This window comes from Nycticebus coucang, chromosome 6 (assembly GCF_027406575.1).
Source record: "Nycticebus coucang isolate mNycCou1 chromosome 6, mNycCou1.pri, whole genome shotgun sequence".
In the NCBI taxonomy this organism is placed as follows: Eukaryota; Metazoa; Chordata; class Mammalia; order Primates; family Lorisidae; genus Nycticebus; species Nycticebus coucang.
The window spans coordinates 46,726,373-46,751,862 of record NC_069785.1 but is presented as its reverse complement, the minus strand read 5'-3'; the positions used below and the strand labels follow the sequence as shown (position 1 = coordinate 46,751,862).

Sequence of the window (25,490 nt, the reverse complement as noted above, 5' to 3'; positions counted from 1 at the left end):
TCTGACATTGAAGACAAAGCTTTTGAATGCTCCCAAACTCTCAAAGAGCAAGAGAAATGGAGAGCAAAAATGGATCATTCTTTCAGAGAGCTCTGGGATAATTTGAAGAAGGCTAATATCCACCTCATTGGAATCCCTGAAAGTGATGAAGTGGCTTTGCAAGGCACACAGGCTCTTCTCCATGAAATTATGAAAGAGAATTTTCCAGACATATCAAGAGGTTCTGGAATTCAGATAGCAGACAGTTTCAGAACCCCAGCACGACTCAACCCAAATAAGACATCCCCCAGGCATATCATAATTAACTTCACTTAAGTTAATATGAAGGAGAAAATTCTGAAAGCAGCCAGACATAAGAAATCCATTACCTACAAAGGGAAGAATATTAGAATGACTGGGGATCTCTCTGCTGAAACTTTTCTTTTTTTTTTTTTTTTTTTTTTGTTGAGACAGAGTCTCACTATATTACCCTCGGGTAGAGTGCCGTGGCGTCACACGGCTCACAGCAACCTCTAACTCTTGGACTTACGCGATTCTCTTGCCTCAGCCTCCCGAGCAGCTGGGACTACAGGCGCCCGCCACAACGCCCGGCTATTTTTTTGTTGTTGTTGTTGTTGCAGTTTGGCCGGGGCTGGGTTTGAACCCGCCACCCTCGGCATATGGGGCCGGCACCATACTCACTGAGCCACAGGCGCCGCCCTCTGCTGAAACTTTTCAAGCCAAAAGATGGTGGTCATTGACTTTTAATCTCCTAAACCAAAATAACTTTCAACCCCAGATCCTGTACCCAGCTAAACTGAGTTTCATTTATGATGGAGAAATTAAATACTTTAATGACATTCATATGTGGAAGAAATTTGCCATAACCAAACCAGCTCTTCAGGATATTATTAGACCTATCCTCCATAATGACCAGCCCAATCTTCTACCACAAAAGTAAACTCACTCAGAAACTTTTGATCAAACTCCAAATTCTACAGTGGTAAAAGGATTAAAAATGTCCACTGGACTTTCAAAAAACTGGATACCCAAAATATTACCAGACTTATCTATATTCTCCATTAATGTGAACGGCTTAAACTGTCCTCTAAAGAGGCATAGGTTGGCTGACTGGATACAAAAACTCAGGCCAGATATTTGTGGCATACAAGAATCACATCTTACCTTAAAAGATAAATATAGACTCAGGGTGAAAGGATGGTCGTCCATATTTCAGGCAAATGGTAATCAGAAAAAAGCAGGTGTTGCAATTCTATTTGCAGATACAATAGGCTTTAAACCAACAAAAGTAAGGAAGTATAAGAATGGTCACTTCATATTTGTTAAGGGTAATACTCAATATGATGAGATTTCAATTATTAATATTTATGCACCCAACCAGAATGTGCCTCAATTTATAAGAGAAACTCTAACAGACATGAGCAACTTGATTTCCTCCAGCTCCATAACAGTCAGAGATTTCAACACTCCTTTGGCAGTGTTGGATAGATCCTCCAATAGAAAGCTGAGCAAAGAAATTTTAGATTTAAACCTAACCATCCAACATTTGGATTTAGCAGATATCTACAGAACATTTCATCCCCCAAAAACTGAATATACATACTTCTCATCGGCCCATGGAACATACTCCAAAATCAATCACATCTTAGATCACAAGTCTAACCTCAGTAAATTTAAACAAATAGAAATTATCCCTTGCATCTTCTTGGACCACCATGGAATAAAAGTGGAACTCAGTAACAAAAGGAATCTGCATACTCATACAAAAACATGGAAGTTAAATAACCTTATGCTGAATGATAGCTGGGTCATAGATGAGATTAAGAAGGAAACTGCCAAATTTTTGGAACAAAATGATGATGAAGACATGAATTATCAGAACCTCTGGGATACCACAAAGGCAGTCCTAAGAGGGAAATTTATAGCACTGCAAGCCTTCCTCAAGATAATGGAAAGGAAGAAGTTAACAACTCAATGGGACATCTCAAGCAACTGGAAAAGGAAGAACATTCCAACCCCAAACCCAGTAGAAGAAAAGAAATAACTAAAATTAGAGCAGAATTAAATGAAATTGAAAACAAAAGGATTATACAACAGATCAATAAATCAAAACGTTGGTTTTTTAAAAGGTCAATAAAATAGATAAACCTCTAACTAACCTAACCAGGAAATAAAAGAGTAAAATCTCTAATTTCATCAATCAGAAATGACAAAGATGAAATAACAAGACTACCCAGAAATTCAAAAAATCCTTAATGAATATTACAAGAAACTTTATTCTCAGAAATATGAAAATCTGAAGAAAATTGACCAATACTTGGAAGCATGTCACCTTCCAAGACTTAGCCAGAATCAAGTGGAAATGTTGAACAGGCCAATATCAAGTTCTGAAATAGCATCATACAAAATTTTCCTAAAAAGAAAAGCCCGGGACCAGATGGCTTCACGTCAGAATTCTACCAAACCTTTAAAGAGGAAGTAGTACCTATATTATTCAACCTGTTCCAAAATACAGAAAAAGAAGGAATACTACCCAACATGTTATATGAAGCAAACATCACCCTGATCCCCAAACCAGGAAAAGAAAATTATAGACCAATATCACCAATGAATATAGATGCAAAAATATTCAACAAGATCCTAACAAATAGAATCCAGCAACACATAAAACAAAGTATACATCATGACCAAGTCGGTTTTATCCCAGGTTCTCAAGGCTGGTTCAATATACGTAAATCTATAAATATAATTCAGCACATAAACAAATTAAAAAACAAAGACCATATGATTCTTTCAATTGATGCAGAAAAAGCTTTTGATAGTATCCAGCATCCCTTCATGATCAGAACACTTAAGAAAATGGGTATAGAAAAGACATTTCTTAAACTGATAGAGGCCATCTACAGCAAACCCACAGCCAATATCGTATTGAATGGAATTAAATTGAAATCATTTCCACTCAGATCAGGAACCAGACAAGTCTGCCCATTGTCTCCACTGCTCTTTAACATTGAAATGGAAGTTTTAGTCATCACAATTAGGGAAGAAAAGGCGATCAAGGGTATCCATATAGGGTCAGAAGAGATCAAACTTTCGCTCTTCGCAGATGATATGATTGTATATCTGGAAAACACCAGGGATTCTACTACAAAACTCTTAGAAGTGATCAAGGAATACAGCAGCATCTCAGGTTACAAAATCAACATTCATAAATCGGTAGCCTTTGTATATACCACCAATAGTCAAGCTGAAAAAAACAATTAAGGACTCTCTATTCCATTCACAGTAGTGGCAAAGAAGATGAAATATTTGGGAGTTTATCTAACAAAGGACGTGAAAGATCTCTGTAAAGAGAACTATGAAACTCTAAGAAAAGAAATAGCTGAAAATGTTAACAAATGGAAAAACATACCATGCTCATGGCTGGGAAGAATCAACGTTGTTAAAATGTCCATATTACCCAAAGCAATATACAACTTTAATGCAATCCCTATTAAATCTCCACTGTCATACTTTAAAGATCTTGAGAAAATAATACTTCATTTTATATGGAATAAAAAAAACCTCGAATAGCCAAGACATTACTCAGAAATAAAACCAAAGCGGGAGGAATCACACTACTGCACCTCAGACTATACTGTAAATCGATAGTGATCAAAACAGCATGGTACTGGCACAAAAACAGAGAGGTAGATGTATGGAACAGAATAGAGAACCAAGAGATGAACCCAGCTACTTACTGTTATTTGATCTTTGACAAGCCAATTAAAAACATTCAGTGGGGAAAAGATTCCCTATTTAACAAATGGTGCTGGGTGAGCTGGCTGGCAACCCGTAGAAGACTGAAACTGGACCCACACCTTTCACCATTAACTAAGAAAGACTCATACTGGATTAAAGATTTAAACTTAAGACATGAAACTATAAAAATACTAGAAGAGAGTGCAGGGAAAACTCTTGAAGAAATTGGTCTGGGTGAGTATTTTATGAGGAGGACCCCCTGGGCAATTGAAGCAGTTTCAAAAATTCACTACTGGGACCTGATCAAACCAAAAAGCTTCTGCACAGCCAAGAACATAGTAAGTAAAGCAAGCAGACAGCCTTCAGAGTGGGAGAAGATATTTGCAGGCTATGTCTCCGACAAGGGTTTAATTACCAGAATCCTCAAACGTATAAGGAAGAAAAGAACAAGTGATCCCATCTCAGGGTGGGCAAGGGACTTGAAGAGAAACTTCTCGGAAGAAGACAGGCGCACGGCCTACAGACATATGAAGAAATGCTCATCATCCTTAATTATCAGAGAAATGTAAATCAAAACTACTTTGAGATATCATCTAACTCCAGTAAGATTAGCCCATATCACAAAATCCCAAGACCATAGATGTTGGCATGGATGTGGAGAAAAGAGAACACTTTTACACTGCCAGTGGGAATGCAAATTAATACATTCCTTTTGGAAAGATGTTTGGAGAACACTTAGAGATCTAAAAATAGGTCTGCCATTCAATCCTATAATTTCTCTACTAGGTATATACCCAGAAGACCAAAAATCATATTATAAGAAAGATATTTGTACCAGAATGTTTATTGAAGCCCAATTCATAATTGCTAAGTCATGGAAAAAGCCCAAGTGCCCATCAATCCACGAATGGATTAATAAACTGTGTTATATGTACACTGTGGAATATTATGCAGCCTTAAAGAAAGATGGAGACTTTACCTCTTTCATGTTTACATGGATGGAGCTGGAACACATTCTTCTTAGTAAAGTATCTCAAGAATGGAAGAAAAAGTATCCAATGTACTCAGCCCTACTATGAAACTAATTTATGGCTTTCATATGAAAGCTATACCCCAACTATAGCACAAGACTTTGAGGAAAGGGCCAAGGAAGGGGAAGGGAGGGGGGAGGTTAGGGTGGAGGGAGGTTAATGGGTGGGGCCACACCTACAGTACATCTTACAATGGGTACAGGTGAAACTTACTAAAGGCAGAATACAATTGTCTACACACAATAAGTAAGAAAATGCCATGAAAGCTACGTTGAACAGTTTGATGAGAATATTTCAGGTTGTATATGAAACCAGCACATTGTACCCCTTGATTGCACTAATGTACACAGCTATGATTTAACAAAAAAAAAAAAGAAAGCTATAACCTAGTTATAACCTAAGATTATGGGGAAGGGGGAGAGGGAGGGAAGAGAGAGGGGAGACTGGGCAGAGGGAGGGTGAATGGTGGGATTACACCTGCGTTGCATCTTACAAGGGTACATGTGAAACTTAGTAAATGTAGAATATAAATGTCTTAACACAATAACTAAGAAAATGCCAGGAAGGCTATGTTAACCAGTGTGATGAAAATGTGTCAAACGGTCTATTAAACCAGTGTATGGTGCCCCATGATCACATTAATGTACACAGTTATGATTTAATAATAGTTAAAAAAAGAAATAAATAAACATAAATTATAAAAAAGAAAAAGAAATTGATTAATTCAAAGACAAAGTCACCAAAGGTATAGACATAATGAGAAAAGAGATAGCAGAGCTCAAGGAAATGAAAATGTTAGTTGAGTAACTGCAAAATACAGTAGAATCCCTCAGTTATAGAGTTGACAGGCAGAAGAAAGGATCTCTGAAACTGAAGACAAAGCTTTTGAATGTTCCCAAACACTCAAAGAGGCAGACAAATGGAGAGCAAAACCTGATCATTCCCTGAGAGAGTTGTGGGATCAATCCAAAAGATAAAACATCCATCTTGTAGGAAGTCCCGAAGGAGAAGAGGATGGCCCTAAAGGTACAGATGCTCTACTCCAAGAGGTTTTGGAGGAGAATTTCCCAAGCATTGCAAGGGATACAGAACTTCAGATAGCAGTTTCAGAACCCCAGCAAGACTCAATCCAAATAAAGCATCTCCTAGACACATTGTGATTAACTTTGCCAAAGTTAAGACAAAGGAGAAAATTCTGCAAGCAGCCAGATGTAAGAAAAGCATCACCTACAAAGGGAGAAGTATCAGAATGACTGCAGATCTCCTGGTCGAAACATTTCAAGCCAGAAGAAGGTGGTCATCCACCTTCAGTCTCCTAAAACAAAACAACTTCCACCCAGGATCCTGTATCCAGCTAAACTGAGTATCATTTGTGATGGAGAAATCAAATACTTTAATGATATAGACATGTTGAAGAAATTTGCCACAACTAAACCGGCTCTCCAGGATAGTCTCAGACCCATCCTCCACAATGGCCAGCACAATGTTCTACCTCCAAAGTAAACTCACCCAGAAATTTTTGAATAAAACCCAACTTCCACAGTGGTGAAAGGATTAAAAATGTCTATTGGACATCCAAAAATCATGACACCCAAAACACAACCAGGCTTATCAATTCTCTCAATTAATGTGAATTGTTTAAATTGTCCTCTAAAGAGGCACAGACTAGCTGACTGGATAATTAAACTCAGACCAGATATCTGCTGTATACAAGAATCTTGCCTTACCTTAAAGGATAAAAATAGACTTAGGGTGAAGGGATGGAGTTGTATAATACAGGCAAATGGAAATCAGAAAAAAGCAGGGGTTGCTATTTTAGTAGCAGATACAATTGCCTTTAAACTAACAGATAAAGAAGGTCACTACATATTTGGCAAGGGAAACGCTCACATGAAGAGATTTTGATAATTAACATTTATGCACCCTACTAGAATGCTCCTCAATTTATAAAGCAGACCCTAATGGGTATGAACAACTTGATATCTTCCTGCACTGTGATAGTTGGCGATTTTAACACCCCTTTGGTAGTTTTGGACAGATCCTCCAAGAAGAAACTAAACAAAGAAATATTAGACTTACACCTGACCCTAGAACAAATGGATTTTACAGACCTCTACAGAACATTTCACACATTTTTATTCACTAATAAAACTGAATATACATTCTTCTCATCAGCCCATGGGTCATCCTCCAAAATAGATCATATCCTAGGACATGAGTCTAACCTCAGCAAATTTAAAAGTATGGAAATTATTCCTTGTATCTTCTTGGACCACCATGGAACTCAACAGCAACAGGAATCCTCATACTCAAACAAAGTCATGGAAACTAAATCTTAGGCTGAATGCTAGCTGGGTCAAAGATGAGATTAAGAAGGAAATCATCAAATTTTTGCAACAAAGTGATAATGAAGACACAAATTATCAAAACTTGTGGGGTACTGCAAAGGGAAATTTATAGCATTGGAAACCTTCATTAAGAAAGCAGAAAGAGAGGAAGACAACAACTTAATGAATCATCTCAAGCAACTGGAAAAGGAAGAACATTCCAACCCCAAACCCAGCAGAAGAAAAGAAATAACCAAAATTAGGGCAGAATTAAATGAAATTGAAAACAAAAGAATCATTCAAAAGATCAATGAAACAAAAAGTTGGTTTTTTGAAAAGATTAACAAAATTGATAAACCTTTGGCCAACCTAACCAGAAATAGAAAAGTAAAATCTCTAATACTGTCTATCAGAAACAATAAAGGAGAAAGAACAACAGACACTTCAGAAATTCAAAAAATCTTCAATGATTACTACAAAATCTCTATTCCAGAAATATGAAAATATGAAGGAAGTGGACTAATACCTGGAAGCATGCCACCTTCCTAGACTCAATCAGAAAGAATTTGAAATCTTAAATAGACCTATATCATTCGGTGAAACAGCATCAACAATATGAAATCTTCCAAAAAAGTAAAGTCCAGGACCAGATGGCTTACACCCGAATTCTATCAAACCTTTCAAGAGGAACTAGTACCTATATTATACAATCTTTTCCAAAGCACAGAAAAAGAAGGAACACTTCCCAACACATTCTATGAAGCAAATATCACCCTGATACCCAAACCAGGAAAGGATCCAACAAAGAAAGAAAATTATAGACCAATATCATTAATGAATATCGATGCAGAAATATTCAATAAGATCTTAGCAAACAGAATTCAACAACACATCAAAAAAATTATACACCATGATCAAGTTGGTTTTATTCCAGGGTTACAGGGTTGGTTCAACATATGCAAATCTATAAATATAATACATCACATCAACAAAATAAAAAACAAAGACCATATGATTCTCTCAATTGATGCAGAAAAAAACCCTGATAATATCCAGCATCCTTTCATGTTCAGAACACTTAATAAAATAGGCATAGAAGGGACATTTCTTAAGGTGATAGAGGCCATCTACAGCAAACCCAAAGCAAATATCATATTGAATGGTGTAAAATTGAAATCATTTCCACTCAGATCAGGAATGAGGCAAGGATGCCAACTGTCTCACTGCTATTCCACATAGTAATGAAAGTCTTAGTCATAGCAATCAGGCAAGAGAAGGTAATCAAGGGTATCCAAATAGCGTCAAAGGAAATCAAACTCTCACTCTTCACTGATGATATGATCCTATACCTAGAAAATCCCAGGGACTCAACTTCAAAACTCTTAGAAGTGATCAAGGAATACGGCAACGTCTCAGGATACAAAATCAATACTTATAAGTCAGTAGCTTTTATATATGCCAATAATAGTCAAGCTGAAAAAACAGCCAAGGACTCTATTCCTTTTGCAGTAGTGCCAAAGAAGATGAAATATCTGGGAATTTACCTAACAAACGACATGAAGGATCTCTATAAAGAGAACTATGAAACTCTGAGAAAAGAAATAGCTGAAGATGTGAACAAATGGAAAAACATACCATGCTCATGGCTGGGAAGAATCAACATAGTTAAAATGTCCATACTACCCAAAGCAATCTACAGATTTAATGCAATCCCTATTAAAGCACCATTGTCATACTTTAAAGAACTGGAAAAAATAGTACTTTGTTTTATATGAAATCAGAAAAAACCTCGAATAGCAAATACATTACTCAGAAATAAAAACAAATCAGGAGGTATCACATTACCAGACTTCAGGCTATACTGTAAATCTATAGTGATCAAAACAGCATGGTACTGGCACAAAAATAGAGCAGTAGATTTATGGAACAGAATAGAGAAGCAAGAGATGAACCCAGATACTTATCATCATTTGATCTTCAACAAGCCTATCAAAAATATTCAGTGAGGGAAAGACTCCCTATTTAACAAATAGTGCTGGGTGAACTGGCTGGCGACCTGTAGAAGACTGAAACTGGATCCCCACCCTTCACCATTAACAAAAATTGATTCTCACTGGATAAAAGATTTAAATTTAAGACATGAAACTATAAAAATACTAGAAGAGAGTGCAGGAAAAACACTTGAAGAAATTGGCCTGGGACAGTATTTTATGAGGAGGACCCCTGGGCAATTGAAGCAACACCAAAAATACATTACTGGGATCTGATCAAACTAAAAAGTTTTACACAGCCAAGAGCACAGTAAGTAAAGCAAATAGACAACCTTCAGAATGGGAGAAGATTTTTTCAGGTTATGCTTCTGACAAAGGTATGATAACTACATACCTTTGAATCTACAGAGAACTCAAACTAATCAATAAGAAAAGAACAAATAACCCCATTTCTATGTGGGCAAGAGACTTGAACAGAAACTTCTCTGATGAAGACAGGCTCATAGCCTACGAACACATGAAAAAATGCTCATCATCCTTAATCATCAGAGAAATGCAAATCAAAACCCCTTTGAGATATCATCTAACTCCAGTAAGTTTAGCCCACATTACAAAATCCCAAAACTACAGATGTTAGCATGGATGCTGAGAGAAGGGAACGCTTCTACACTGCTGGTGGGAATACAAGCTAATATGCCCTTTTTGGAAAGAAGTTTGAAGAACACTCAAGGATCTAAAAGTAGACCTACCGTTCGATCCTGCAATTCCTCTACTAGGTATATACTCAGATGATCAAAAATTATTTTACAACAAAGACATTTGCACCAGAATGTTTATTACAGCCCAATTTATAACAGCCAAGACATGGAAACAGCCCAAGTGCCCATCGACCCATGAATGAATTAACAAATTGTGATATATATACACCATGGAATACTATGCAGCCATAAATAAAGATGGAGACTTCACATCTTTTACGTTTACCTGGATGGAGCTGGAACATATTCTTCTTAGTAAAGTATCTCAAGAATGGAAAAAGAAGTATCCAATGTACTCAATACTACTATGAAATCTATGTAAAATCACCTACACACTCATATGAATGGGAAAACATAACTATAGTCCAGAAAGTAGAAGGAAAGAGGAGAGAGAGGGGAGGGGAGGGGGATTTGGGAAGAGGGAGGGTATTTGGGGGGACCTCACCTAATGTGCATGATGCAATGGTAGATTTCAAAACTATTAAGAAATGAGTATAATTGTGATGGAGTGTTACTTAGTTCGATATAAGCATTTCACATTGTATATGGAAACAGTACCCTGAACTCCATAAATGCATCAATGTACAAAGTTATGATTTAATAAAAAAAAATAAAGAAGTTAAACAAATATTTGACCTTCAATGAACCATCTTTATCTGATAACTTATCTAAAGTATCTCTTTGGTAATCCAGTCTTACCATTTTTTTGGTTTTCCAATATCTCAGCTGTGTTATTATATAATTGTGCAATGACATTACCACAGCTATTCTAAAAGTTCAGTTAGTTTAAGGAAAGTTGAGGCATTCACCTTTTGAGATTCTCACTTCAGCGAATGCTAACACATTGATTAGGGTCTCCTTTACCCTCCGACATATAGGGTGTTTTTGCAATTGGCCTCATCTCTTGTCACCCGAGAAATGGCAATATGTAGGATAGCCCCACTCATGCTCCCTGTGTTTCTACCTGGGAGGTTCCATATTGGTGTTTTATAATTCATACAATTATAAAATTAGAAGAATTTATCCCTTATGTTATATTCTGACTTAGAGGGATTGTTCAAATTATTCAGTATAGCATAACCACTTATCTGAGAAAACTGTAGGAAAATAATTTTGTGTCATCCATGTTAAGACAAATACTGGGGAGCTGGAGGTGATATGTCAGAGAAACTATTAAGGTAGACACTTAAGGATTGTTGAAAAATATGTGTACACTTATGATCTGCCATTATTCCCTTGGTCACCTGAATAAAATATTCACTTTTTAAAATCTTTTTTTAAACCAGCTTTATTGTGGTATAATTTACATCTTGTAAAATTTGCCCATTGTTAAGTGTACAGTTTGCTCGGTTTTAGTTTATACCATTATGCAATCATCACCATAAAAATATTCATTTTTAAGAAGTTTGTTTCCAGAATTGTTTTTCTTTTTCTTTTTTATTATTATTATTATTTTTGTGTGTGTGGCTAAGTCTTATACTTCTTCTCAGGAAAACATAACAGTAATTTAGTGTTATAGCATCCTACAGAGAATATCCATATTTCATCACAGTGTTAAGAGCTCTTAGTTTCATATCTCCAAGAGCCCATTTTGAAATGACCAATTTTTCCAATTTTGATTAGAATTTATATTTATTCTCACTCATCTTTCACAATCTCCAACTTAATCACAAATTTTCTTTAGAATTTTCTCCTCCTATTCTGGTAAATATTGACCTCCCCTTTCTCTGAACTCTGTAGCAAGACAGACTTTAGAGATTAATTGTCTAGAATTCTAAGCAGCAGCAATTTGTTCTATTCCCCAAACTCTTTGTCATACTGCTTGAAAATTTTTACTACAGTGCCTAAAACCCCACTATTAGAAATACTTACTTAATTGAATATGCAGTGTACATTAGCTGAAATATTGTATCAATGTTAACGTTTCTGAATTTTGTGATTTACTACTATGACTATGAGAATACCTGGTTCTCAGGAGATACTTGCAGATGTATTTATGGGCAAGGATTATGATTCCTGCAGCTTAATCTGAAGTGGTTCAGCAAAAATAACATTAATTATATACACACACACAATCATATGGATTAGATTTAAGGAGAGGGAGACCAATCAAATGTAGCAAAATATTAATAATTAGTGAGTCTAAGGGGAGAGTATATGATACAGATGGGCAACTTTTTTGAAAATTTGAATTATTATAAAACAAAATGAAAAAAAGAAGAAAGTATGTTTCTTTTGTTCAGTAGTTCTCTGCCCCAGTCATACATTAGAATTACCTGAAAGTTTTAGAAACTGTAATTGCCTGGGCCCCACCTGCTAAGAGATTTTTATTTAATTGGTCTTGGGTGGGGTGTGGACATATGTATTTTTTAAAAGCCCTCTAGATGAAAAACTAAAAATTAAAAAAAAAGCCCTCTAGATGAACCTAATGAGCAATCCAGAGTTAAGAACCCTTGCATTATAAAAAGTAATATATTTTAAACAAAAACAAAGGAAAAAAGTAATATATTTTAAGGCTGGGCACCATGGCTCATGCTGAATTCCTAGCACTTTGAGAGGCCAAGGCAGGAGGATCATTTGCGCCTAGGAGGATGAACCTAGCATAAGCAACATAGCAAGACTTCATCTCTACAAAAAATAGAAAAATCAGTGGGGCATGGTGGTATATGCCTGTAGTTCCAGCTACTTGAGAAGCTGAGGCAAGAGGATCGTTTAAGCCAAGCCCAAGAATCTGAGGTTGCAATGAGCTATGATGACACCCCTGTACTCTACCCTGAACACAGAGCTCTCTTTGAAAGAAAAAAAAAGAGAGAGAGATAACAAAGAATAATATATATTGATTGTCACTTATACCTTAGAAGTGAATTAAGTTTTAGTCCAATTATGTTTCCTCTCTATCAACATGCCTTCCTTTTTTCTTCTTGGGCTTTTATACCTTTCAAATATCAAGCAATGTTTCAGGCATAAAAATGTTCTGGCTCCGGCTCAGTGCCTGTGGTTCAAGTGGCTAAGGCGCCATCCACATACACCTGAGGTGGTGGGTTCAAATCCAGCCTGGGCCTGCCAAACAACAATGATGGCTGCAACCAAAAAATAGCCGGGTGTTGTGGTGGGTGCCTGTAGTCCTAGCTATTTGGGAGGCAGAGGCAGGAGACTCGCTTGAGCCCAGGAGTTGGAGATTGCTGTGAGCTGTGATGCCATAGCACTCTACTCAGAGCTACAGCTTGAGGCTCTGTCTCAAAAAAAAAAAAAAATGTTCTGGCTCCTTACTACATTCTAATTGAAGTTAATTCATTGAAAAGCAAAGTAATTTCTTTTTTCTTTTTTGAGACAGTCTTGCTCTGTCACCCATGCTAGAGTGCCATAGCCTCAGCCTAGCTCACAGCAACCTAAAACTCCTAGGCTCAAGCAATCCTCCTGCTGCAGCCTCCAAGTAACTGGGACACAAGCCACCATGCTGGGCTAATTTTTCTATTTTTAGTAGAGATGGGGGTCTCTCTTTTGTTCAGGCTGGCCTTGAACTCCTGACCTCAAGCAATCTTTCTGCCTTAGCCTCCCTGAGTGCTAGGATTACAGGCATGAGCCACCACTGCCCGCTGGAAAAACAATGTAATTGAAGAATGTAGCCTTAATCACGTCATGGCTGTTTCTCCAAATCAGCAGTTAAAAATGTCTGCATGTAGTATATACCAATGCTACATGAATATTAGCTGTTGTGGGCGGCGCCTATGGCTCAGTCGGTAGGGTGCCGGCCCCACATACCGAGGGTGGCGGGTTCAAACCCGGCCCCAGCCAAACTGCAACCAAAAAATAGCCGGGTGTTGTGGCGGGCACCTGTAGTCCCAGCTACTCGGGAGGCTGAGGCAAGAGAATCGCTTGAGCCCAGGAGTTAGAGGTTGCTGTGAGCTGTGTGAGGCCACGGCACTCTACCGAGGGCCATAAAGTGAGACACTGTCTCTACAAAAAAAAAAAAAAAAAGAATATTAGCTGTTGTATATGCATTATTTTTCACATTATGACAGATGGGATAATGAGCTTCTGCCCTCCCAAGTTATAATTTTAGAGGGCCAATGTCACAGGCTGTGAAAAGTCTCCTTAAAATTGTCAGCTATAGAAAATGAAGGCCATTCATTTTATGGGGACTTCCAAGGAAAAGAAATAGGGACATCCTATCAAAAGTACTGCTGAGATCAATGAAAATAATAACTTTAGAAAGAAGGAACAAGCTGGAGTATGAGTACCTTGGAGAGAACAAGATGAAAAATACTGCTACTTAAATTATAGGCAGGAGTAATGAAAAAGGAAAGACATAATCAAAGTAGATGGAGATACTTAAATGTACAGTAGAACCTCTATAAATTGACCACTCAAAGAACTGTAACAAACTGGTCAACCTACAAAGATAGTCAACATAAGGAACTTCCATTGAGCATATATGGTGCATATCCAGTCTACGAAAATTAGGTCAACTTAAGAAGGTGGTCAATGTAGGGAAGTGGTCAACTATAAAGGGTCTACTGTATTTGCGTGTAGAAAAACAAGGGCTCCTATAGAAAAATAAAGCAGGGAAAAGGAACTGAGAAAGAAAAAGACTCAGAGATTTGCTAGACTAAGAAGTATCTTGAGAAAATTCAAAACAAGATTAAAAGCTGGCCCAGACCATTTCTTACACTTTTCTTTAAGCCTCTGAAGCAGATTTTTAGAATTATAGTAACAAATTCTAGAAAATAAATGAGATGAAAATTTATATCAAAAGATTAAATAGAAATTAATTAAATAGAAAGACTGTACACATCTGAAAATTCATCTACTAAGAGTTATTATGCTGGAGAATAATGACAACCTGATAGAATTCCTGGGCATATCTTAAAAGGGTTCTCAGGCATCACAAACTCAAGTTGTAGTTTGCTCCAGTAACAATAGCATGATGATCACTCTCAGGAGAGTGGTTCCTCTGTCATAGAAGACCCCAGGGAAGTAGAATGAAATCTTGAAAGGCTCCAGCAAAATCCATTTAGAATATTGAGAATAGAATTTGATTTATGAATCCTCTCTTCATTATTCCAGAGTTCCCCATAAATTGGGAAGAGAATCCAGTGAGACTGGTAAACTATTTCAATACCTCTTTAATATCACTCTGAATTTATACAATAGTATGCCCAATTACTGTGGATGTAAAATGTGCAATGGTTCCTTATTCTCTCCACCATCATTAAGGCAGGGGCAGAAGTAGGGATAAACTTTCTCCATGAAAGTGGTACTGAAGGTATAAATGTGCATCATGGTGTTAGCATTGTAGAAGGACACTTGCCCTCCTTCATAATCCAGGTATATGCCCACCCTGTTGAGGTCGTCTATCAGTTTCAGACTACAAGAAGGCAAATCCAGAGCCTTTAGATCAGTTTGGTTCCTTAGTCTTAAAAGCCAGAATCCTTGCTCAGGAGTTAGAGGACAGCTGCCCTTTCGAATGATGGATTCTCTGACAACTCCAACTGTCCATTTTGTCTTCCTTGCTACTTCTACTTCCCAGTACCACTTTCCAGATGTGAATCCTTTTGAGCCCAGCACAGCCACACTTGAGTCAAACCTCTCTGGATCATCAGGCAACGCCTGCTTGATGTCACCATGCCACACACTTGTTCGGTTTTTGGAGAGCACCAAATTTGGGTGAGCTGTTTTAGGGTCCAGAGTTAGTGGAGATAGGCCTAGTAAGAAAGTAGGAGAAAGCAGGACATGGGAGATAAGGGAGTGAATACAAATTCCCATAGCAAAAACAGTTATTTACATAGACACCTATGCTTTATCTACCTATACACATATACTCTTAGGCAAGCAATTACTTACATACTTTTTATTGTTTGGTTATCCATGTTGCTATATTCTAGACATTCTTATGGTTAGGGTAAAAATCAGGCTTTACTCTAAAGTAATTTGTTCTCTGTTAAATGAAACAATACACATAACATAAATCTGTACTTTAGAAACTTCATAGCAATCTGCCAGTAATTTTATTTCACTTAAATCTGATAATTACAAAATTGGGCTTGTAGTTTATAATTTTGGGGTTTTTTTAAATTTTTCTTTTCAAGTAATTAATTTATATTCTATTCTACAAAAGTATCAGTCCATAACAGACAGATTTTAAGAAACTGGCCCTTCATCACAAATAGTTTAACAGGCGTTAGTTAGACAAATCAAAGGGCAGCAGTATAAAAAAGAATTTCTCAATGAAGAGAGGTTGGAAGCAGACCAGTAAGAAAATGACACAAGTTCTATATGTGGATCCTGGCATAAAATTTGAGAAAGAAAACATAACAGCTATGTGTGTTCACATGATGGACACAAATACATATTTGCATACATTTGTTTTTATTAGATTTATCTATCATTAGAAGCAAGATCAATCTAGTCCAACTCCCTCTCCCTAGAAAAGCTTGAGTCTTTTCCATCATCCCAAGGATTTCTCTTTCCAAGAGTCTTTGAAGAGTTAAGAATCCTGAATTTTTCTGGATAGGCTGAATCTCCTCCCCATTACCTGTCCCCATGTAATTTGGGTTGTTCATCTTCCCAATGCAGGAAGAACTAGCATTTCTTTGGAGGTACCATCAATTACTAACCTTTTTAGAACCCTGATCTTCTCTCATTGCTAAGCCACTGATACCTCCAGCTAGCTTAGCCTACATTAGCACTGATGACTCCTAGGAGTCAGCCTTTGTGTTCTCTCTTTCCTTCTCATTACGTATTCAATCCATAACTAAGTTTTGTCAGCTTCACCTTCAAAATATATTTGAGCCTACATACTTCTACTTCCACAAACATCACTGGCCTGGAATGACTCCAATAGCTTTTTACTCTTCTGTTTCCAGTTTTTGCCCATCTGCAACCTATTCTGTCCATATCATGAACAAGTTCATACAGTTTTGCCACTCAACATACTTTTATATTTCACATCCCATCTGCGATAAAATACAAAGGTCTTACAGAGCAAACAAGACCCACATGGTTTACCCACCTCTTACCACACTTCCCCTCATTTATATTGATACAACTAATCTTGCCTTTTGGCAGTTCCTTGAACATACCAAAACTCTGACTACTTCAGACTCTTTACACTTTCTTTCCTTGTCCTAGAACACTCTTTCCCCGTATAGATTACTCCATATTATTTGGGCCTTTGTTCATGCAAGTTTGATAATGTTAATGATACAATCTTTTACAGGTATCATAAGTAGGGATAGGGATATTTATTGTAAAATTCTTTAAATTCTTTTCTGAATATTTAGAAGATTCCAGAATAAAATGTAGGGTGAAGGCTGTTACCTTCTCAGAGAGCCTTTCTTTGGCCATTCTATCTAAGATACCATGTTCATCTATCTGCCATTTTTGGTACTCTTACCCTGCTTTATATTTTCTCATGAATAAGTTATTTATCGAGTATACCCTGCTATACACATATTTTCTTCACAATGGTTATCACAATATGAAATTGTTTACTTGTTCATTGTCCACTAGAATGTAATCTCTGGGAGGACAGGGACTTCATCAGTTTTGTTTTCTCATGTATTTTCAAAATTTGAAACTGTTCCTAGATATTTAAGTAACTATTTGTTAAATGAATGCATAACTTTAATCAAAGTTCCATTTGGAATCTTGACAACAACTAATTCTACTATGCTTCATATTCCTGTTATCCTTGGCTAGCACCCAGAATGCAAACTCCTGCAGTTATTTGTTTTCTCCTAACTCTTATCCCCATTATTCTATTCTTTGCTTCCCCTCTCAAAATTGTCTGCCTCCACCATCTCTATTTCCTCTCCAATTTTAGAAGAAACTAAGGAAAGTCAATTTCTCTCTTTGCTCTTGCTCTCTCACTCATTCCTCCCTACTTCCACCAATTATGCCCTTTCTTGCATAACTATTGATTTTTGCCTTTCTACAGGATATTTCCCTCAGCATGTTTTCTAAAATCCTCTTTTAACTCTACCTGCACTTTCTAGCTTTGGTACTTACCTTTCTATCTCAGTCAGACTTCTCAAATGAGTAATATATTCACTTCACTATTGCCTCATTATTAAATCACTCCTGAACTCTTAATAATGTAATTTCTACCCATTTCACTATTTTGAAATTGCCTTTATCAAGATCACCAATTATTGCTTAAAGCATATATTTTCCAATTGTTTTCTTAATTATCTTCTCTGAATTTGGCATGAATGGCCATTGCTTTCTCCTTGACACTCTTTCCTTACATTCTATATCAACTTTATTTCCTAGTTTTCCTCTTACCTCTCCAACCAGAATTCCTCAGTCTCTTTTGCCCTTTCGAGGAACTCCACTATACTTTCCTTGGAAAACCTCATTCATGTCAGTAGCTTCAACTACCCCACTCTGTACTGATGATTTCAGCCCTGGCCTCTCTCTTTAGCTTCAGTTGGAATGTAATTACTTTGTTGTGCTGCAGGTCCTTCACAGGATAGTAAAGATTGAACTCATCAATCTGCTTCAAAAACTGTACCTCCTATATCTCCATTCTTGGTATTTCCTTTCTTTATTCCTTATCACCAATTACTGTCCAGTACATTTCAGTTCCTGGAATTCTATTTTTGGAATCTATTCTTTATTTTCCATTCCAATTGCTATTCTTTTGGTTTAGATCTTAATTTCTCAACTAGGTATTGCATACTCTAAGTTCATCTAGCTCTCCTGATTTGGAGCAGGAACTACATCTTTTATTTCTATGTCCTCGGAATACAGCTTAGTGCTTACCACATAGTAGGTCACCTATAACAGTGTGTTGAATGAATCAGTGAATTTTGATAAGATATTTTTGATACACATGAAAATAGAGGAAATATATTAAAAATTTTTAATGGAATGATTCCCTAAGTTGATATTGGCAAACTACAACCAATAGGCTAAATCTGGCCCTGCTATCTATTTTGTAAATGAAGTTTTATTGGCATGTATTCATATCCACTTGTTTACATCTTGTCTATGGCTTCTTTTCTACTATAATGGCAGAGTTAAGTAGTTGCACCAAAGTCTATACATCCTGCAAAGCTTAAACTATTTACTATCTGAGAGTTTACAGAAAAAGTACCACCTCCTGCCCTAAAGCAACAGCCTCATTTAGAGGCTTTGCAGAAAGGAGAAAATATGGATGTACGAAATAAGCAAAGATCTAGAAATACAAAGTATGTAGTATGTTTTACCACGGCCTGACCACAATTATCATAGGGAAGAAAATTCTAACTCTCTATAGGAGGAGAATGTATGGATGACTAATACATTATTAATGAAATAGTCACATGTTAAATAAATCTCATTTGGTTTTCTTGATTTAAAATTATATCAAAAATAAATGAAAATCAGTTTTCACTTTAAAAGACTGCTAGAAGTGCATTTTGGCTTTCCAGAGCAAAGCATATAGGGAGAAAAACAATGGGTGATACCAAGACAGCTAGAATATGCTTGCTAGAGTAACACAGAGAAGAAAGCTACGTAGAAACTTCCAAAGATCTACAAAGTGATTCCTTCAAGACCCTGACTGAATACTGATCTGTACATGCATGCAGTGAAACTCATTAAGGCCAAAGAAAGAACCTGGGAAAGAAATTAGCAGGCTGAACAATTTCTGGAACTCACACAAAAATGTATATTGTGAAAGCAATTAAAAATGTAAAGAAAATTAAAAATAAAACCAAGAAGATAATAAGTCAATAAGAAGACGAATGGGAAAACCAAAAGGCACTCAATCCAAAAGAAGGCAGATATAGAGAAAAAAGGAATGAAGGATAGAGGGTATGAATAAAAAACACCATGCTGGCTCAGTGCCCATAGCTTACTGGGTAGGGCACCGGCCACATACACGGGGACTGGCGGGTTCAAACCTGGCCCAGGCCTGCTAAAACAACAATGACAACTACAGCCAAAAAATAGACAGGTATTATGGCGGGCACTGTAGTCTTAGCTACTAGGGAGGCTGAGGCAAGAGAATCGCTTAAGTCCAAGAGTTTGAGGTTGCTGTGAGCTGTAATGCTATGGCACTTTACTGAGGGTGACATAGTAAGACTCTGTCTCAAAAAAAAAAAAAAAACAAAAAAAAACACCAAGCTGATGGATTTAAGCCCATTCATATTAGTAATAACATTAAGTATAAATAATCAAAAAAACTTCAATTACAAGATAGAAATAGATTGAATTAAAAAAGACTCAACTATATACTAGCTACATAAAACTTATTTAAAATATAAAAACACAAATAAATTAAAAGTCAGGTGATGGAAAAGATACACTGTGCAAACACCAATCTAAAGAAAGCCAAATTGGCGATACTGATTATTAGATAGGCTTCACAAAAAGGAATGTTAGCAGGAATTAAGACAGACATTTCATAATTATAATAAGACTGAGTCATCAAAAGGTCATAAAAGTCCTAAGAGTGTATTAACCTAATAATAGAATGTCAAGATACATGAAGCATGTTTAGGATTTTTATGTCCTTCAGATAACTTAACTGGTAGACTAGACTTTATCAAAATTAAATACTTTTGTTCTTTGAAAGACCCTGTTAAGAAATGAAAAGGCAAGCCACAGAGTGAGAGAAAATATTTAAGAAACGTGTATCTGATAAAGGATTTGTATCCTTTACAATTTAATAATAAAAACAATCTAATGAAATATAGACAAAAGATTGAACACAGCCAAAAGATACATGAGTAACAAAGAAGCACATGAAAAAATGCTCAACAGGATTGGTCACTAGAGGTTTGCAAATTAAAACCACAATGAGATACTACTATGCATCCAGGAAAATACACTTAAGATTTAAAAGATTAACGATAACAAGTTTTGGCAAGGATGTACAGAAACTGGGACTCTCATCCATTGCAGGCAAGAATGTGAGGTGGTATCATCATTTTAGAAAAACTATGTAGTAGTATCTTATAAAATCAAACATACAGCGAAATACACATCTAGCAATCTCACCAGTAGGAATTTATCCCAAAGAAATTAAAACACAAAGATCTGTAAGAAGATATTCAGGCAACTTTATTCATAATAGCCCAAAACTGGAAACTAACTGAATGTCCATCAATTGGTGAATGAATAAAAAATTGTGACATACCCATAAAGTGTAATTATTGATACATGAAGCGACATAGGTGAACCTCAAAAAACATTGTGTTAAGTGAAATAAAGCTAAACACAAAAGACTACTTAATGTTTGATTTCACTTGTATGAAAATTTAGAAAAGACACGTTTAAAGTGAAATAAAGCTGGGCTGGGTGCAATGGCTCACACCTTTAACCCTAGCACTCTGAGAGGCCGAGGCGGGTGGACCACTTGAGCTCTTGAATTTGAGACCAGCCTGAGCAAGAGTGAGACCTGGTCTCTAAAAAGAGTCGAGAGTTGTGGTGGGCACCTGTAGTCCCAGCTATCCGGAAGGCTGAGGCAAGGATTGCTTCAGCCCAAGATTTCATGTTGCTGGGAGCTATGATGCCACAGCACTCTACTGAGGGCAACAAAGTGAGACTCTGTCTCAAAAAATTAAAAAAACAATAAAGTGAAATAAAGCAGATAAGTGAGTGTCAAGGGCTGGGAATGGGAGGAAGGGGTTTAACTGCACACAAGCCTATGGGAATTTGGGGTAGTGATAGAAATTTTCTATATCTTAATTATGAACGTGTTTACATAAGAGTATGTATTTGTCAAAACTCATAAAATTCTGCACTCAAAATTGGGGATTTTACTGTATGTAAGTTATACCTCAGTAAAGTTGATTTTTTTTTCTAATGCTAGTTACCTGGAAAAATTGTTAACAGGGATAGATTTGTGACTTTCTTTTTTTTTTTTTATTGTTGGGGAGTCATTGAGGGTACAATAAGCCAGGTTACACTGATTGCAATTGTTAGGTAAAGTCCCTCTTGCAATCATGTCTTGCTCCCATAAAGAGATTTGTGACTTTCATTAAATTAGTAACTATAAACAGCGAGAATAATGATGAATCCATATGAATTCTATAAAACCTTATTTAGAATTTTATTTCTATAAAGATTTTTATTTAGAACATTATTTAATGTTCTTGAAGTGCCATTTGTGTTGTTTTGTCCTGCTCAATTCTTTGGTGTTTGCAGGAACATAAAAACTTAAAGTTCTTACTAGGCATTTTATTAAAATTATTGGTTTTCTTCTGAAGCACTGAAGATCTAAGCAACCTCCTAATATATCCTACTCCATGCTATGAACATCAAGCACAAGAAGGCCTATAAAGACCCCCTGTACATACAAAGAATAGGTACAGAAATCTCCTTTCATAGGGCCTATAAATCTATAGAAGCCCTATAGATTTATATAGCTAATTTGCAAAAACAGGGTAAAATTTTGGCTACTGTCACATTTGATAGAACAGTCAAACAAAATCACAGGCTGAGTAATAAAAAACTCTTACTGGCTGGGCACCCGTAGCTCGGTGGTTAGGGTGCTGGCCACATGCACCAGGGCTGGTGGATTCAAACCTGGCCTGGGCCTGCTAAACAAACAACAATAACAACAACAACAACAAAAAAAATAGCCAGGCGTGGCAGGTGCCTACAGTCCCAGCTACTAGGGAGGCTGAGGCAAGAGAATCACTTGAGCCCAAGAGTTTGAGGTTGCCATGAGCTATGACACCACAGCACTCTGCAGAGGGCAATAAAGTGAGACTCTGTCTCAATAAAAACAATAAAAATTAAAAATTACTTCATTAAACTGAAAAGCTTCTGTACAGCTAAGGACACAATAACCAAAGCAAAGAGACAACCTACACAATGGGAAAGGATATTTGCATATTTTCAATCAGACAAAAGCTTGATAACCAGGATCTATAGAGAACTCAAATTAATCCACATGAAAAAAGCCAACAATCCCTTATATCAATGGGCAAGAGACATGAATAGAACTTTCTCTAAAGACCACAGACGAATGGCTAACAAACACATGAAAAAATGTTCATCATCTCTATATATTAGAGAAATGCAAATCAAAACAACCCTGAGATATCATCTAACCCCAGTGAGAATGGCCCACATCACAAAATCTCAAAACTGCAGAGGCTGGCGTGGATGTGGAGAGAAGGGAACACTTTTACACTGCTGGTGGGACTGCAAACTAGTACAACCTTTCTGGAAGGAAGTATGGAGAAACCTCAAAGCACTCAACCTAGACCTCCCATTCGATCCCGCAATCCCATTACTGGGCATCTACCCAGAAGGAAAAAAATCCTTTTATCATAAGGACACTTGTACTAGACTGTTTATTGCAGCTCAATTTACAATCGCCAAAATGTGGAAACAGCCTAAATGCCCACCAACCCAGGAATGGATTAACAAGCTGTGGTATATGTATACCATGGAATACTATTCAGCCATTAAAAAAAATGGAGACTTTACATCCTTCGTATTAACCTGGATGGAAGTGGAAGACATTATTCTTAGTAAAGCATCACAAGAATGGAGAAGCATGAATCCTATGTACTCAATCTTGATATGAGGACAATTAATGACAATTAAGGTTATGGGGGGGGGAAGCAGAAAGAGAGAGGGAGGGAGTCGGGTGGGGCCTTAGTGTGTGTCACACTTTATGGGGGCAGGACATGATTGCAAGAGGGACTTTACCTAGCAATTGCAATCAGTGTAACTGGCTTATTGTACCCTCAATGAATCCCCAACAATAAAAAAAAAAAAAACCCTGAGATATCATCTAACCCCAGTGAGAATGGCCCACATCACAAAATCTCAAAACTGCAGAGGCTGGCGTGGATGTGGAGAGAAGGGAACACTTTTACACTGCTGGTGGGACTGCAAACTAGTACAACCTTTCTGGAAGGAAGTATGGAGAAACCTCAAAGCACTCAACCTAGACCTCCCATTCGATCCTGCAATCCCATTACTGGGCATCTACCCAGAAGGAAAAAAATCCTTTTATCATAAGGACACTTGTACTAGACTGTTTATTGCAGCTCAATTTACAATCGCCAAAATGTGGAAACAGCCTAAATGCCCACCAACCCAGGAATGGATTAACAAGCTGTGGTATATGTATACCATGGAATACTATTCAGCCATTAAAAAAAATGGAGACTTTACATCCTTCGTATTAACCTGGATGGACGTGGAAGACATTATTCCAGTAAAGCATCACAAAAATGGAGAAGCATGAATCCTATGTACTCAATCTTGATATGAGGACAATTAATGACAATTAAGGTTATGGGGGGGGGAAGCAGAAAGAGGGATGGAGGGAGGAGGGTGGGGCCTTAGTGTGTGTCACATTTTATGGGGGCAGGACATGATTGCAAGAGGGACTTTACCTAACAATTGCAATCAGTGTAACTGGCTTATTGTACCCTCAATGAATCCCCAACAATAAAAAAAAAAAATTAAAAATTAAAAACATTTAAAAACTCTTACCTATTTATCAGTACAAAGTTATAAATCCTTAGGTCCTGGCACCAAAAGAAATTCAGAGATACCAACTAGCCTCCTTTTAGCTACACTCTGCCCATTCCCATGTCTTAGATTCTAAAAAACTAATTAGGGCCACAGAAGAGTTCCCACAGATGAAACAAGCGCCCCAAGAACCAATAGTTATTACCCACTGATACTGATACCTGGAGAGAGAGTGGACTGCATTTCCCTCCATATCATGTACTGGATGGGACCTTTGAACTGGCCCAGGTTCAGCTTTCTGGAGATAAGCTCTCTGGGTGTCAATACTCTCATTCCTTGCTCCAAGCTGCAGGGGATATAAATCATTTATCCTTAGTCCTCTATCAGGGACTAAAGGAAGGGTATTAAGAGTACCATACGGAAGGCTGGGTGTGGTGGCTCATGCCTATAATCATAGCACCCTGGGAGGCTGAGGTGGGCAGATTGCCTGAGTTCAGGAGTTCAAGACCAGCCTAAGCAAGAGTGAGATCCCATCTCTACTAAAAATATAAAAACTAGCAGGGTGTATGTAGAGGCAGGTGCCTATAGTCCCAGCTATTTGGGAGGCTGAGGCAAAAAGATCACTCAAACCCAAGAGTTTGAGGTTGCTATAAGTTATCATGACGCCAGACACAAGAGCACTCTACCCGGGGTTACAGTGAGACTCTGCCAAAAAAACAAAAACAAAAAAAACCTAAGAGTACCATAGGGGAACACTTACCTATTCAAGAAACTTGTGATGTCCTAGAGAGGAAAGGAGAAATAAGAAATGTCAGAAGCCTGTGCACATAGTCCCCAAACCATCTCTACCAATCTCGTTCATCTTTAATATGCCTAATTTGCATATTATTCTAATTTGCATCCCTGATCTAACTCAGGATAAACTGTCCTTACCTTTCTGTGATTTTCTATAGTTCCCTTCTACAGGGAACAAGAGAGAAGCTGATAAGACAATAATTAAGGTTAAGCTATTTTTACCTTTCAAATAGTTTCAGAAGAAAAATATAGTGGATATTCCATTCTTAAGGCCACTTTTCCTTATTCTAGCTAATTAAGCTTCTGAAAGACAGCAAAGATTGGCAAACAGCTTTTCACACAGGTCAATTTATGATTGCAGCGAGCTGGTCAAAGATACAAGTCCAGCTACAACGTTTTTATTTATAAGAACTAAAC

At 37.1% G+C, this 25,490-nt stretch overlaps 1 protein-coding gene, 1 non-coding gene and 1 pseudogene across 2 annotated transcripts in view; all 3 read right to left on the bottom strand.

The window, feature by feature from the left end:
* LOC128589234 (glutamine synthetase-like) overlaps positions 1-25,490 on the bottom strand; it is a 159,103-nt pseudogene that overhangs the window by 9,483 nt on the left and 124,130 nt on the right.
* LOC128589480 (small nucleolar RNA SNORA25) lies at positions 11,323-11,451 on the bottom strand. Its single transcript, XR_008381047.1, has one exon. It is a non-coding gene; the product is annotated as a small nucleolar RNA SNORA25 (small nucleolar RNA).
* TRIM69 (tripartite motif containing 69) overlaps positions 14,955-25,490 on the bottom strand; it is a 31,364-nt gene continuing 20,828 nt past the window's right edge. Inside the window, exons 8-10 of the mRNA XM_053595544.1 lie at positions 25,039-25,061; positions 24,500-24,624; positions 14,955-15,553 (exon numbers count right to left, since the gene is read on the bottom strand). Coding sequence (XP_053451519.1) covers positions 15,012-15,553; positions 24,500-24,624; positions 25,039-25,061 — 690 coding nt within the window. The 3' untranslated portion in view covers positions 14,955-15,011. The remainder of the gene's footprint in view (positions 15,554-24,499; positions 24,625-25,038; positions 25,062-25,490) is intronic.